The sequence below is a fragment of the Chelonia mydas genome, chromosome 12 (genome assembly GCF_015237465.2).
Source record: "Chelonia mydas isolate rCheMyd1 chromosome 12, rCheMyd1.pri.v2, whole genome shotgun sequence".
NCBI lineage: Eukaryota > Metazoa > Chordata > Testudines > Cheloniidae > Chelonia > Chelonia mydas.
Window position 1 is genome coordinate 36,311,332 of NC_051252.2, and position 15,588 is coordinate 36,326,919.

Consider the following 15,588-nt stretch of genomic DNA (forward strand, 5'->3'; position numbering starts at 1 on the left):
AGGTGAGCAGATTGGTGCCGGTTTACTCTTTCAGGAGCCTAGGGTTGTCTACACAGGGCCATCCAGGAAAGTTAATCTGAATTAACTAAAGAGGTGAATTTGAAGTGAATTAGTTATACCTCACTAAACCCCATATGAACACCCTCTTTCAGAATTAGCGTGGCGTTAATGCAACATAGCTGAATTCACTGCCAGAGTGATTTAAATTAAACTGCATTAAAGCCAATTTAAATCTGAACAACAGAATCCACAAAGGGATTTAATGCAGTTTAATTAATCCACTTCAGATTCACCCTTTTAGTTAATTCAGATAAATTTTCCTGGATGTGGCTGTGTAGACAAGCCCTTATTAGTAAGAGCTCTAATGTGGAGACCTGCTGAGCTTTTACTCTGTTGATGAGACCATCACAAATTGGGGACTATCTCATTCTGTACCCATGAAATGGTGGTGGTGTTTTGAGACCATCAGTGAGGTTGTTGATTTTTGTATTTTTTATTAAATGTAGTCACTGATTTAGAGAAAATTAAAACAGGCTTAAACCCAACACATGGTTGTTTTAAAAAATAAATGTTCCCAGCAGCAAACACACTAAATCTTCATATATTCAAACCAAAACAAAGTGAAACAAGCACAGATCCTTTGCAGGAGGCTGTTTGCTATAGCCGTGGGAGTCTCTGCCAATTTCAGCACTTGGTCGCTCTTCCAGTTCTCTTTGTCCTAGAAACAGACAACACTTGCATCACAGCCCATGTTGCTCTGGGATGGGCTGTTTCCTTCAGAAGTTTGGCTCCAGTGTAGGAAAGTGTCCCTATTCAGAAAAACACTTAAGCCTGTGCTTAATTTTAAGTGTGCCAGACTGTGTCCCTCCGAACTTGGGCCTGTTGACAGGTTGGCACTGGAATCCGCGCTGTCAGTGCAAAACCAGCTGGAATTCCTGCATTTTGGCTGTGAATCCTGAGGCTCGGTCCAACCCTGGAATCAGAGCATGCGCTCCAGGTGGATCCCAGAGACAACGGCTGTGTGAAGTGAAATCAAAGCCCCGGCTTTAGCCTCAGTCCTGCCCTGGAGGAATATAGGCTGTGTAACATAGCTGCTCTGTCTAATGCAGCTGCCCCTCTTCGTTTAAAGAAACAGCACTATGTAGAATACAAATGAAAGGAATAGAAAAGCCCAGAATGATGCTGGATACACATCTGCCTGTGATTTACCTCCATTGGAGGTCAATAAACTATATTCTGCATAAGACTCGTGCCTAGTGAAGGAAAGGACTGAGCTGGTGTTTGAATTAGGTAGGGAGAGAGGATGTGTGAGGTGGTCTGTCCTGCGGTATATCAGACCCCACTGAGCCCTGCTTGTAAATTACATTTGGGTTACCCTGCAGATTGCATCCATTGCCTGAGCTAAGCAGAACCCACCAGAGAGCTGTGCAGCTCAGATGCATTGTGTAGACAGCACATGGATTGCCATTCCCCTGCTCCTTTCAGATGTTTTCTGCTTCCTATTAAGAAACAAACAAAGCTGTTCCATAAAACCAGGGTCAGCGTCAGAGGGTGGCCTTTTGTCTCCCAATTAAAAATATACAAGCACCAAAAATCCCGTGGGCGTGGGTGTCTTATTCTGATGGCTAAATAACAGAGCAGGGTTTGATCAGCAGAAAGGAATCCTTCGGCTGTGAAATCAAAATACGCCTGGGAAACAACTTAAAGTGAGAAATAATAACAGTAGGGCTGCATGTTTCCTGGGCTGGTAGGAAGCACAGAGCTTTACCCATAGTAACTAGAGTGGAAAACTGCAGTGATCGCTCCATTCTCCCTTCACAGGCCAAGGACCGAGAAGGATCAAGGCTGCAAAGTCCTCGCTTCTAAAATTAGTTGTAGGGTCCCGGCGTCCTTGCTTTGATGCTGGCACTGGGAAGAGGGGAATAAGCGGCCACAGCTTCCTATTCACCTCTAGATCAGAAACTGCTTCTCCACCAGCGTTTTTGCCGCCAGATTTCTCCTTCCAAGCGCATGCCGCAGCATCTTCACCAACTGAAAGCAGAACAGAGCACGTGGACGGCTGCAGACTCGGGCTAGCCAGAACCTGCCCTGGCAGCACCATAAAACCCCCACAGGCAGACCAAGCACTCTGAAGGATGCTGTTACACAGCAGCCCTCACGGAAATGAACAATCTGATCAGAAGCTACGTTTTGCCATCGATTCCCAGTGTGAAGCGATTCTGACTATTCAACATGGCTGAACTCAGCCAAGCAGGGGATACACAGCAATAGTGGAGGGGCGTTTCAGCTGGGATGGCTTTCTGAGCCACTTTTAGAGATGGGTCTAAAAACGGAGGTGCATAAATGCCCATGATGTAATTATCTTGATTGCCGGCACTTGTTGGATCACTGTGCAGGCAAATCACTAGCTGTGATTAGCCTATTTGCAAATGAGGGCAGCATTTGGACACCTACTCGTTGTAGAAAACCTAGCGCTTGGCATTAGCGCCTGCCGCAGGCTTTACCTTCTGCACAACAAAGGTGATGATTGCGGCCAGCACGAAATTCTGCGTTCCCAGGTCGACGACCGAGAAGAGCAGGGTGTCGAAGAGAAGCAAGGCCAGCTCGTTGTTGTAGAAGAGAGTCCTGCTGAACAAGGCACTGGCATCTGGGGGCAGGAAGAAGCTGCTTAGAGCATGGACGTCACGGACGACAGACGTCATGCCCACAGGCGGGTGCATGAGACCACGGTAGAGCCGTTAAACTCTGCTGAAGATACTGCTGTGGAGGGCACCACGGGCATGGCCCTATACACAGAGCCCGCAGGCATGATCCCAGCCCTAGCAACAGCACAGGGCTAAATCCGCCCCACCATGCTGCTCCTTCTGGATTGGGGAATACCTGATTTTTCCTGGGTGCATCTGGGGTGAAAGGAAGGCGGGGCAGGGTGGGGAGCACAGCTCCTGTGCTAAAAACAGGCTTTTTTTTTTTTTTTTTTTTTTTTTTTTTTTTAAAACAGTGCTGTCCATGGCTCTCCTTCCCCTTGGCTGGGGCAGGGAGAGTGCCCTCTCTTGTCTCAATGGGATGGGAGCCCCCAGCTCCTGCCAGGGCAGCACCCATTCCAGCAGGAGGTGAGAATGTTACAAAAACGCTTGCTGTGTCTGAACCCACAGGCAGCTGGGGCAGGTCCTCCTCAAGCTGGGCAGCCCTTGGGCATAGCTGGGGGTCACGGCCTCATGCATGGAAGACAGGGCAGGTGGTTGAGTTAGCGACAGTGGGCTCTGGCACTGCACAAAGGGAGCAGAATCTGACCAAGAGAGCCCAGCCCCTGTGTCGGCAGGAAGGTTTAAAGGCCCCTGTACCCTTGCAGGGCTCAAGTCCTACCTCTCAGATACAGCTAGTAGAGAGCAGAGGACTCAGTCCAGTAGAATGAGAGATGCTCAGACCTGGCAGCTGCAGGAGGAAGGGGGAGCTGAGTGATCCTGGGTAGTGAGGTCTCGGGGATCTTAGGAGCCAATATCGTCCCTCCACTTGGGAACAAATGTTGGAAGTCTACAGTGGGGCATGCTCTGCCCACCCCTTCCCAACAGGTGGAGGTCTGTCACCCCATTTCCACCCAGGGCCAGCACTACCTGAATCAGCATGTGATGGATCCCAATAGCTGTGACCGAACGGCACGAGTGACTGCAAGGCCTAGGTCAGGGGTTCTCAAACTGGAGTTCGGGACCCCTCAGGGAGTCACGAGATCATTACATGGGGGGTTGTGAGCTCTCAACCTCCACCCCAAACCATGCTTGCCTCCAGCATTTATAATGGTGTTAAATATATGAAAAAGGGTGTTTAATTTGTTAGGGGGGTTGCATTCAGAGGCTTGTTATGTGAAAGGGGTCGCCAGTAAAAAAGTTTGAGACCCACTGGCCTAGGTGATGAAATCAGGACATTTCCAGTTTGCACGGAGCAGCTAACCGCTGAGCATCCCAGCCTGCAGTCACGCCTTGCTGATGTCTGCCAGCAATTAGAGGACCAGGAGGATTCACATCTGAGTAAATAAGCTCCCAAGAAGAGTGCAGCGAGCTACCTGTGTACAGAATGGACATGTCTACCGCTTCCTGGAACTCCATGTCCATGATGCGCTCCAGGAAGAACTTGTCCTTCACGATGTAGTCCATATCTCTGTATGCCTGGGGGAGAAATGCCAGCGCTGTCAGTGAGGTTAGGAGAAGTAGTGATGCACATGGCAGCCTCACCATGGTGTCCAAATAACTCAGTGGGCCAGACAGAAGAACATAAGAATGGCCATACTGGGTCAGACCAATGGTCCATCTAGCTCAGAGCTCACCATCTTCCCAGAGAGCAGGGTTCCATTATGCTAGGCGCTGTACATGCAAACACACAGCAAGAGAAACAGTTCTGGCCCCCTGAAAGGTTACAGTCTCCCTAGACAGGGCAACAGAAGCATTCACCCCATTTTACAGGTGGGCAACTGGGACCACTGATCAAAGGTATTTAGGCTCCTAACCTCCTTTGAAATCAAGGGGAGTTAGGAGCCTAAACACCTTGGAGGATCTGGCCCTAAGTGACTTGGCCAAGGTCACACAGGGAGTCCGTGACAAAGCTGGGAACTGAACCCCAGAACTCCTGGTCAATGCCTGATCGCTGACAGCATCCTCCTTCCCCCATTCGGGAAGTAGTGGTTCTGGGTAGATATCAGGAGGGGATTCTTTGTCATTCCAAGAGTGACTGGGATCAGGAACCATCTGCAGGGAAGGCAGCAGGGTGCTAGGGAATGGGCACTCTAATGTGTTTGGAGTTATTCGTGTACAAAGTACACTGGGGCAGTTCCTACCGTCAGGTCCATGCACGCAATGCCCGCGGGCTGCAGTGGGAGGCATAGCTGAGGGTGGGGTTTGGCCCCTGAACTGCAGATTTGATCAGATACTACCTACAAACCTAGTGGCTGCACCCCCTGATCTGCTGCATGTGACTTGCTTCACAGCCTGCCGGGGAGGGGGGGTCAGCTGAGCAAGAGGTTCCTTGGAGAGGTAGGCCCAGCCTGGAGTCATTTAACCAACCCCCACCCCAGCTCTTTGGGCATTGGGACCTAAATCGGAGCCATGACCTCCAATTCCACCCTTGTTGGGGATGAGCAACCTGCTGGCCTCGGTATCAGACACCAGACCTGGTGCTATGCCTGGTGTCCAGAGCACCTATAAAACTTTTTGCTCTCCTAAAGTGCCGTTTATCGGATAATCTCAAAGCCCTTCATGAATATCAACTAATTAAGCCTCAGAACTCGCCTGTGAGAAAGGGACGATCATCCTCATTTTACAGCTGGGGAAACTGAGGAACAGAGCGGGGCAGCGACTTACTGAAGGTCACACAGTGAGTCAGCGACAGAGACTAAATGAACCCAGGAGTCCCAGTTCCCAGTCTCTTACTCCAACCACTAGTTCCCACTAAAATCTTAGGGTGAACACAACCAGACCTTTGGAAAAGGCAAATAATGGGCTCACGTGTTCAAGGAACGAGCTGAGAAATCGATTCAAGGCGTAATAACTCCTTAGTCTTTGCTCATGTAGGTCGACCCTGACTCTCTCGCCTCTCGGGCCCTGCAAAGAAAGTTCCCAGAAGCACTTTCAGCTCACAGTGGGAGCCCAGGGAGCTCAGCTCTCTGCTTCTGAGGAAAAATAATTTGTTTTCATTCAAATTTTCACTTTGGTAGCAGGGATATTGGCTCAATTTTCACCTGCTGCTTTGGAGCCTTTGCTTTGCATGGCAGACACCCACCACTGGGGAGTTTTCAGTTATGAACCACATATGCCAAGATGTAGTTACAAGCAGCTGGGCAGCCTGTAGTCCTTAAAGAAATGGAATCAAAGGGACTTTGCAAGCATGCACTTCAACTCAGGTGAGAGTGAGTGATGCTGGTGACAGGTGGAGCTGTGCAAAACTCATCCAATTGGGATCACAGAAGTTTGGGCAATTGTATTTGCTCATTTGATTTGAATTCAAACAAACACAAACCTCAGCTCAGCTAGCCAAGTTTTAGTGGTTTTGAGCATCAGAACCTGACTTGGGCAAGAACTTATCTGTCCCAAAGGTTCCTGGATCTGTGCAGACTTTCCAGTGTGTAACAGGGCATGACACCCAGTGACACTTGCCTCATTTGGGGTTTCCTTTAGAAAGGGTCCCAAGTCACAATTGTCGAGTCTGGAATGGACGGCTTTGGATAAGGGGCGTTGTTGCTTCAGATCATTACAGAGAGATGGGTCAGCTGCAGAATTCAGATCTGAACCATAGTTAGGATTCCAGCCTCCACCTAGGAAGTTCAGCTGTGTTTGGATCTGGCTGTAATGAACCATGGACAAATCCAGGACCTCCAGCACCGAAATCACAAAACCCTACCCCCACTTGGATTACAGGAATAATGCCCGGATCCTCAAAGGTATTTAGGCTCCTAATTTCCATTGAAATCAACTGGATGTGAAGAAGGGTTCCGCCATAAGGAAGATATGACCAGTTCCCAATGCAGTGGCCAGTTATTAATGTGTTACAAAGGGTTTAGGTTTAGACCATCTCCAGTTGTGCTTTGAAAGTTGTGCACCGTTCTCTGTTAGGGTGTCTCCTGGAGCAGGGAGTTCAGAAATGGGGATGGAGAGATGAAGAGCAGTAAGAAGGTAAAATGCATTTGACAGCTGGAGACACAGTTAGGGTTCCAGGCTACTCCAACTATTCTCTAGCATCATCACTAAGGAAGGATTTATCGTCATCCTTTTTTTAAGGTGTGACTATGCTGGAAAGGGTTCTGATTTTTTTCCAACACCAGCCTTCACAACGGATCTGGCAATAACACTCACAGAACTCAGCCTCACTGCAGGTTTCTTCTGCTCCTGTCTGAGAAATCTCGAGAGCAGAGGATTGAAAACCAACCCATGGAAAGAAAAGCATGAAAAAGCCAACAGTAAGAAGCCTAGCTAGCCCTGCAAAGGGCAAAATACCTCTCTCAAGGGCTGCGTTATCTTGTCATACAGCTGCCTGGCTCTGTCCGTGAGAAGCACCTCGAAGGTCTGAATGTCAGAGTTGGCCTCCAGACCTCTTAGAGGACACAGGTTCTCCTGCCAAGGGAGACAACTGAAGTGTAATCAGGGAAAGGCAATAACACTGACTGGCATCTCCACAGGGCCGTAGGTCCCAAGATCCCACAGTCCTCTGCAGAGTGATTCCAGAATCTGTGCACAGGATCACGTCACCCACCGCTAAAGGCAAAGACGAAGGCCTCTGCATTAAAGAAAACATAAATGAGGCAAGTACTGCCCACCTCCTGTGCCTTGTGGTAAACCCTGCACTGGCCCCACTACGGATGGCAGCCCTCCAGATGCAGAGACCAGCAGGCTCGAGAAGGAGTGACTAGGAAGTAAGGCCGAACAAGGTGGCTGGATTACCTCCTCTTTCCTGAGGCAGGCATGCATGGCATCCATGCCCACATCCGCATGGCCGTGCACGCTCCGCCCATGGATGTAGAAGCCGTAGCATCCGTGCATCAGGATGAAGACAGACACCTGCAGGGATGGAGAATAGGACGTGGAGGATGAGAAGCTCATGACGTTTCTGGAGGTCAAGCGCAGAAATGTGCAGTGTGCACCAGCCTCTTATGCTTCATGATGCCATGTCCCCCCTCTTCCAAACACACATCGTCTGCGGTGGACACACTGAGCTGCTGGCAATCTATGGAGCAGAGTTGGGTTACATCCAATGCTTATACACCCAGAGCAGCTATTCATGGTAGTAAATCAACCCGGAGCAAGGGGAGTTGTGGCAGCAAAGGGAAGGAGAGCAGTTACTCACTCGTTTCCTCCTCAACCTCAGACCTGTTCCAAATCGCTCGTTTTCATAGACCATTAGTATAAAGAAACCAAAAAGGCTTTCTGGGCACATGGGAAATCCAAGAGTGGATGAAGATGCAGAGTGGGTTCCTAGCCACGCCACCAGCGCAGGGAGGAAGCACAGTGACCAGGCATAAGAAGAAAGCTGATACGTAGTATAAAGTACCTTGTGGCTGGGAGACTTTACCCGGCACTGCCCCCAGCCCTTTAGGGCCAGGCTGTCAGCTGGCCTCTGCTTTGTGCCAGCGTGAAATTCGTATGCACACCACTGAGCATGCACACCTGCATCCACAGGCCTAACTGCCCAATGTGTGTGCACAGTGCGGGTTGCAAGGTGTGCAAACGTAAGGTTTGTGTGCACAGAGTGGTGCATGCCCAGATTTTGCGCACACACCCAAGGGGAGCCTGGCTGGAAATTGAGCCCTTTCCTAGTCCGGTGAAAAGTAAATTAGAATCTTAGAGTTCCCCTGTTTTAGTTAACGAGGGTGTTATTAGGGAGACAAAGAAACAACATCATTTTACAATATAATTTGCATCTTAACAGCGCCTCTTTAAATGTTCACTTGGTGTAAATTTGGTGCAGCTCCATTGACTTTAGTGCACGTGATCCATCGCTAACCCAGGGCAAGACTCACGTTGCTCATGGAACAGAGATCTACGAACTGATGAATCTTGTCCTCCACAAACCGCTCGTAGATGCCTATGAAAAACACCACCTGCAGAAACAGCAACACGCAGCTGCACTGTTGTGACTTAGCAGAGTTTCACATAACACGTCCCGAGAAGCAAGAAAATACAAAGTTTCCTTTCCTCCCTTCCTCCCACCTTTTCGGGAGCACTCATTTTTGTCCTTCACCGTGGCCCACGGGGGTAACACTTTTGCCACCAGGCCACAAGTTCAAGTCCCACACAAGTACATAGGCTCAAAGCCAGTGCTGACAGATGTTCCAGGGTTTCAGGCATTAATGCTAGATTGGATGATGACCCAAAAGTCTTTTCCTTTTCTAATCTCCATCATTCATGCTGTAGTGGAGGAGTGAAAGGATGAAATGCTAAACTCTTTCTTCTGCCCATCTTTGGGCTGCCTAGGTGGAGATTAAACCCATACCCTTAGGAGAACTTTAATATCTGGCTGTGCCTCCCCTATCTCAAAAAGGGTCTGATCCTGAGTGCTCTTGGCTTCTTTCACACCCTAAATTTCCCCAAAGCACTTTACCAACATGACAGGCAGAGCATAACCTGTGCAATCCCCAGTGCCAGCCAGAGAGAAGCAGCAATCCCAAATCTAAGGACTGGGCTCCAGGCAGCCAGGTAAGTGTCAGTGCCAGGGTGCAGATCCAGGTTCAGGTCTCGTGATGCGATGTTCTTCAGGCCCACAACCTGAAATAAAAACAGGTGAAGTAAATCAGAACCCCTACGTGAGATGAGTTCTCCAGGGGCCGTGAGGCCCCTAAGCCCATTGTAGGCATGAATAAATAACAACCGGCCATGGCAAATCCTGGAAGGTTACAGCAAACCTGGACTGTTCCCTGAATTCCTTACCCTTCTGCAAAAGTCTCCAGCATATAAGGCTTTTAGGTCCCAGGGTGATGGACAGGGCATAGAAAGGTTCCTGCTTCCTAAGCTCTTGGGACCAAATTTTCAACCAGCCTCTAAATCAGTGCCCACAATCTCATGCCCACAATTTTTTTTCCACATACAAAAACTCCCACATTGCTCTGCGCAAATGGTGTGCATAATTAACTGCCTAATTTGCAAGTGTAAAATGCTGTTTGGGTGCACAAATACAAGTCACTGCAGAGGCAAGAAATTGGAGGTGCAAAGGTAGAGATTGCTTCTGGAAAAGGACTTAACCAAGAAACGGGATTCTTCTCTCACTTCCCAAATTTTGCCAGGCTCTGAACGGTCCATACCCAGAGTACCATGCTACATAGACTCACAGTCCTTAAAAGGAGGCATTTAATAAACTACTATACACAACAGACACAATTAACCAGGCTTCCACAAAGCCTAAATTCTGGCTTTGTCTCCTTTCTTCACCAGTGACCATAACCTGGTTGAATCTCTCTCTCCACAGCACACAGAGACATCTGGTGGCTGCGTGCTATAACTGCAAGCCCATCTTATTCCACAGAGGGCCAGTCACCGAGATGCCGCATCATTACAGATGCTCAGACTGGTTGGGATTAAAATACAAAACATGTCTCATTCTCCCTGAACCCTTGCCCAAAGCTCAGTCGAAACCTCAAACAAGCCTCTAGTTCCCCTCCGTGATCAGAGCTGCAGACTGACACACAGAATGGTGGCAGTGCTTTTCCATGGTGTCACGTCCGGAATTATATCTGCAGAGAGCGCCAGGGACTATGGATGGGTTGGTGCCAGATCCCAGAGGTTACTTACTTCCTCCAGGTGTCTCTCTCCCCACCTCCCACGTACCTCCAGGAGCAGTAACGCTGCGAACAGCTGAAGCGATGGATTCAATTTCCTATGAGTCTGGATCTCATTCCACTCATTGGCTATCAGGAAAGTTCTCCAAATACTCACAGAGGAAGTGGCCCTCTGCCCTCCTAAGGGGAAAACAACACACTGATTTCAATTTGCTTTATTTTAAAAACCGGCACAGGCTCCTAGGACACAAAGCTCCGCACAGTTGGGTTTCCCTGAGCCTCACTTCCATTAATTTACCACTCTCGATATGAAATCGTTACAATCAGAGGTGAGCTAGCTCCCAAAATAGCCGCCTGCCAAGCTGCCACTGATTTCCCAGAAGTGCAGAGGATCTGGAAGTGCTTTATAAACACTAATTAGCCAAGTCAGCAGCAACGCAGCCCTGTGCTGTACAGCAGGGATTATCATCATGTTCTTCAAAAAGGGCCTCTCTTTCTGGGCTTTCGACACTTCGGGTGGGGGGGATTTTCAGAAGTCCCCAAGTCACTTAGGCACAAGTTAGTGGGATTGTGCTTCTAAATCCCTTCTGCCCAGATATTAAAAAGTATTTAGCCATTGCTGCAGTCAGGGCTGCACAGCCCCACAGAGGAACCAGGCTCCTTAATCTCTTTAGAAAATGAGACTTCAACATTGCAATGCTGAGTACAGCTTAGCATGGGGAGTCGGGGGGGGGGTGGTGGTGAAATCCTGGCTGTGGAAGTCAATGGAAAAACTCTCATTGGCTTTGGTAGGGTCAAGATTTCACCCAAGCTGAAACTGAGCATCTAAAAATGGAGGTAACACCAAAGCAATTTCTGAAAATCTGACCCTAAGGGGACGTCCACACTGCAGTCAGACGTATAGCTAGCTTTGCGGTAGCTAGCTCAGGTAACACTGGCCATGAAGCTGTAGCAGCATGGGCAAGGTGCTCAGCACATACCTGGGGTCACAGAATCATAGAATATCGGGGTTGGAAGGGACCTCAGGAGGTCATCTAGTCCAACCCCCTGCTCAAAGCAGGACCAATCCCCAACTAAATCATCCCAGCCAGGGCTTTGTCAAGCCTGACCTTAAAAACTTCTAAAGGAAGGAGATTCCACTACTTCCCTAGGTAACGCATTCCAGTCTTTCACCACCCTCCTAGTGAAAAAGTTTTTCCTAATATCCAACCTAAACCTCCCCCACTGCAACTTGAGACCATTACTCCTCGTTCTGTCATCTGCTACCACTGAGAACAGTCTAGATCCATCCTCTTTGGAACCCCCCTTTCAGGTAGTTGAAAGCAGCTATCAAATCCCCCCTCATTCTTCTCTTCCGCAGACTAAACAATCCCAGTTCCCTCAACGTCTCCTCATAAGTCATGTGTTCCAGTCCCCTAATCATTTTTGTTGCCCTCTGCTGGATGCTTTCCAATTTTTCCCACAGCCTTCTTGTCGTGTGGGGCCCAAAACTGGACACAGTACTCCAGATGAGGCCTCACCAATGTCAAATAGATGGGAAGGATCACGTTCCCTCAATCTGCTGGCAATGCCCCTATTTATACCGCCCAAAATGCCGTTAGCCTTCTTGGCAACAAGGGCACACTGTTGACTCATATCCAGCTTCTCGTCCACTGTAGCTCCTAGGTCCTTTTCTGCAAAACTGCTGCCGAGCCATTCGGTCCCTAGTCTGTAGCGGTGCATGGGATTCTTCCGTCCTAAGTGCAGGACTCTGCCCTTGTCCTTGTTGAACCTCATCAGATTTCTTTTGGCCCAATCATCTAATTTGTCTAGGTTCCTCTATATCCTATCCCTACCCTCCAGCGTATCTACCTCTCCTCCCAGTTTAGTGTCATCTGCAAACTTGCTGAGGGTGCAGTCCACGCCATCCTCCAGATCATTAATGAAGCTATCGAACAAAACCAGCCTGAGGACCGACCCTTGGGGCACTCCACTTGATACCGGCTGCCAACTAGACATGGAGCCATTGTTCCAGGCCGGCTTGGACAGCCCGTGCTGCCAGGCTGTGATGCCGCAACTTCACTGCTATTGTTTTTGGAGCTATTTAAATCAAAGCCGTACCTCTGACTGCAGTGTAGACACACCCTGAGTGACTTCACTGAGGCGGCACAGTTAGTCACCCACCCAGTCAGGAATCGAACCCAGGAGTCCTGACCCCTCTCCCCACAGTCTCAGTAGACCACGTTGCCCTCCCCTGCTTGCTAAGTGAAGAGGAGCCAATGAGCATTCCATTGATATTTCTGCAATACTGATGTTTTATAATATCCTTGAGCACTGAATCCTCAAGAGAGAAGTGGAAACGGCACATGTGCAGGGCTAGCCCTCTGTGTGCGCGCGTCAGGGTGGCTGGTCCCTGTGCCAGCCCGTGCCAGAACAGATGCTCCCAATTTGGTCAGTTAAGAGGGTGGGGCAGCACCTGGGGGGGTTATAAAGGAGCAGGGGAATCAGAGAGGGGAAGTCCTGATGAGAATCAGCGAGGAAAGGTCAGGGGACTATAGGGGGTCTCTGGGGAAAGCTGCCAGGAGCTCTCTGCAGGCCCCCTCTGAAAGGAGGGGGAATGATCAGGAAGCCAGTGGAGGGGCTAGCCAGCTGTCCATCCTGAGCCGGAGAGCCAAGGCCAGAGAAGGCTGAAGGCGGCAGAGAGGGATAGCGATGACTGCCGGCTCTCAGAGCCGGGGCGAGCGAGGGGCGCCAGGGACACCGGGTGGAGCCCAGGCGCCGGGGGCTGTAGTTGGTGTATTGCCTGGGTTATTATGGTGTTGGGACTTCTTATGTGCCTGGGGCTTTTTTCTATCATAATTAACCCCACAAGGGCCATTTGCACAAAGAAAGACTGTATGGACTATTTCCGGGGGACTCAGTAGGGGAGAAACGGAGGCAGGTTTTCAACCGAACACCTGGTCGAAAAGGGACCCTCTCCAGCCCGGTGAAAATGAGCGAGTGAGTGAGGGTGCGGGAGAGCGAACGACAGAGGGAGGGGGGGATGGAGTGAAAGGGGCGGGGCCTCGGAGACGGGGCGGGGCAAGGGTGTTCGGTTTCATTTGGTCAGAAAATTGGCAACCCTAATTCATGCCGTGGCGTGCTGCAGGAGAAGGCAGCTCCAGTCAGGGCTGCTCTATGTCAGGGTGGTTTATAAACACAGAGGGCACAGAGGGTGAAAGGTTGAATTGACCTGCCGGTGCTTTAAATGCTGGTTTCTCCTTTGGCTTTTCCCAGTCTATCAGGAAGATGGAGATTGTTAGCTGGGTGATCAGGAGATGAAGCAAGTCCACAGCCTGAAATGAGAGCAACCAGAAAGGTTTAGCTCATTACCACACAGCCAGTCAGCATCGCAGTCTCACTCTAGCCAGGGCCGGTTCAGCCAAACCTGGGGACCCTCTGTGAAGCCATTTCTTTGGGGGGGTGGGCTGCAAAACCCCAGGCCTTCTCCCACCTGCCCCAAACTGCTCACGAAGGAGAGGCAATCCCTGGGGCAGAGAGAGGTGCCGGCAGCTCAGACTAGGCAGGTCACTACTACAATGCTGTGGGAGGGTGTGTGGGGTTGGAGCTCCGCATGCGCTGACCCATACACCAAAACGCAAGCCACCGGAGCACCAGAACTTCAACCAGCTGCGCAGCTCTGTGGCTGCAGGGCCAACAGCCTGTCTGAGCTGGCCCTGGCTTTAGCAAAGGGACCCCAGGAGCTGCCCAGAATCCCAAGCCAAAGGCCACGGCTAACTTACAGATAAGCTATGAGAACCTATGAGATCTCCTGAGAAGAGGCTGTTTCCAGGACTGTGGGCTTCAGACAGGCTGGAACTGCAAAGAAAACGGCATTTCCCCAGTATTTTGGCTTCTGACCTACTCTTAGGCGGGTTTTGAAACTTTTGAGACACGCTGTCCCACCCTCCCAGGCCAACCCCTGCCCTGCAGCAGCCAGTTCTGCCCTCTCTCCACATGTTCTCCTGCTTACCTTTAACACAAAAGCACAGGACAAGTAGATAATAAAGTTGGTTTCTATTTGACTGCCTGCCGGGGGCACCATAACCTCAACCGCTGAAGACTGCTGACCCTGTGGATGGATTAAATGAATTTAGGCAGAAGGAGAAAAAATTTTGTCATTTCCTGCAGATCAAGGAAAATCTGGGGTCACACTCCACCCACGGGCAGAGAACTGCTGCTCTAGCGCACTCTGTAGATTCCCCAGTGCTTTATCTATCAGATTTTTAATATCCCAAGCAACTGGGCTTCCATCACTTGCTGCAGGGAACCTTTCCACAGTCCAATTGATCTCCCTGGAGGAATGAGATGTCCCATCGTCTCTTTATTCTGAGCCTGCTTCAACCTGCAGCAATCTGGCTGGGCTTGATCCTGTGCTTTGGCACAGATGCTCCGTGTCCCTGAAGGCAGGCATATAAAAAATTCAGACTCTGAAGATTTCAAAAAGAAAAACAGGAGTACTTGTGGCACCTTAGAGACTAACAAATTTATTTGAGCATAAGCTTTCTTATGTGTGGGCTGTGTGACTTGATACCAGATCTATCAAGCACCAAGCCAGCCAGATCACAGTGAGCCCCAGAACTAAGCCAAGAGGCCGAGTAGCAAGGGCAGGGGTTCTCAAACTTCAATGCAGTGTGACTCCTTTCTGATAACAAAAATTACTACATGACCCCAGGAGCGGGGACCAAAGCCTGAGCTCACCCGAGCCCCACTACCCTGGGTTGGGAGGCCAAAGCTGAGCCCCAGGTGGTGGGACGTAGGCCCTGGGTGGTGGGGCTCAAGCTTTGGCTTTGGCCCGGGCCCCAGCAAGTCTAAGTCAGCCCTGGTGACCCCATTAAAATGGGATCGCAACCCACTTTGGGGTCCTGACCCACAGTTTGAGAACCGCTGAGCTAGGGACTCAGGAAAGAACCAGGCAAAATGCACAAAGAAACACAGTGACTCACCTTGAAAACAATGAGCCAATAAATTCCCATCCCCAGGGCAACCACGAAGAAGGTGTTAGCCAGGGCCCCAGCAAAGAAGGCAAAGAACTTGACTAAAATCTGGGGAAGGAAAAAGGAAATGGACAAATATTGGGAGGAGAAAAACCTTTGTTATGTGTGTTGGCTTGGCCCTTGACCTTTGCCTTGGGGTCAACTGCTGGAACTTGGAATCCTTTTTACATCCAGAAGGATCCCAAAGAGCTTTACAGACCACGGGCCAATTCCAGCACGGATGTCAGCAGGAGATGCACCTGTTTTTGCCAGGGATGAGTGTGGTCCTAAATGCAGCAATCACTCCCTCCAGTAGGAAACATGTGTTAGATCAAGCAATTCCCC

General features: G+C 49.9%; 1 protein-coding gene across 1 annotated transcript in view; it reads right to left on the reverse strand.

The window, feature by feature from the left end:
* Positions 1–495: 495 nt before the first annotated feature.
* Positions 496–15,588, reverse strand: part of LOC102944513 (meckelin) — a 57,772-nt gene continuing 42,679 nt past the window's right edge. Inside the window, exons 16-27 of the mRNA XM_037878198.2 lie at positions 15,214–15,312; positions 14,241–14,339; positions 13,461–13,563; positions 10,299–10,429; positions 9,102–9,242; positions 8,498–8,578; positions 7,422–7,538; positions 6,978–7,094; positions 5,493–5,588; positions 4,058–4,160; positions 2,505–2,647; positions 496–2,031 (exon numbers count right to left, since the gene is read on the reverse strand). Coding sequence (XP_037734126.2) covers positions 1,951–2,031; positions 2,505–2,647; positions 4,058–4,160; positions 5,493–5,588; positions 6,978–7,094; positions 7,422–7,538; positions 8,498–8,578; positions 9,102–9,242; positions 10,299–10,429; positions 13,461–13,563; positions 14,241–14,339; positions 15,214–15,312 — 1,311 coding nt within the window. The 3' untranslated portion in view covers positions 496–1,950. The remainder of the gene's footprint in view (positions 2,032–2,504; positions 2,648–4,057; positions 4,161–5,492; positions 5,589–6,977; positions 7,095–7,421; positions 7,539–8,497; positions 8,579–9,101; positions 9,243–10,298; positions 10,430–13,460; positions 13,564–14,240; positions 14,340–15,213; positions 15,313–15,588) is intronic.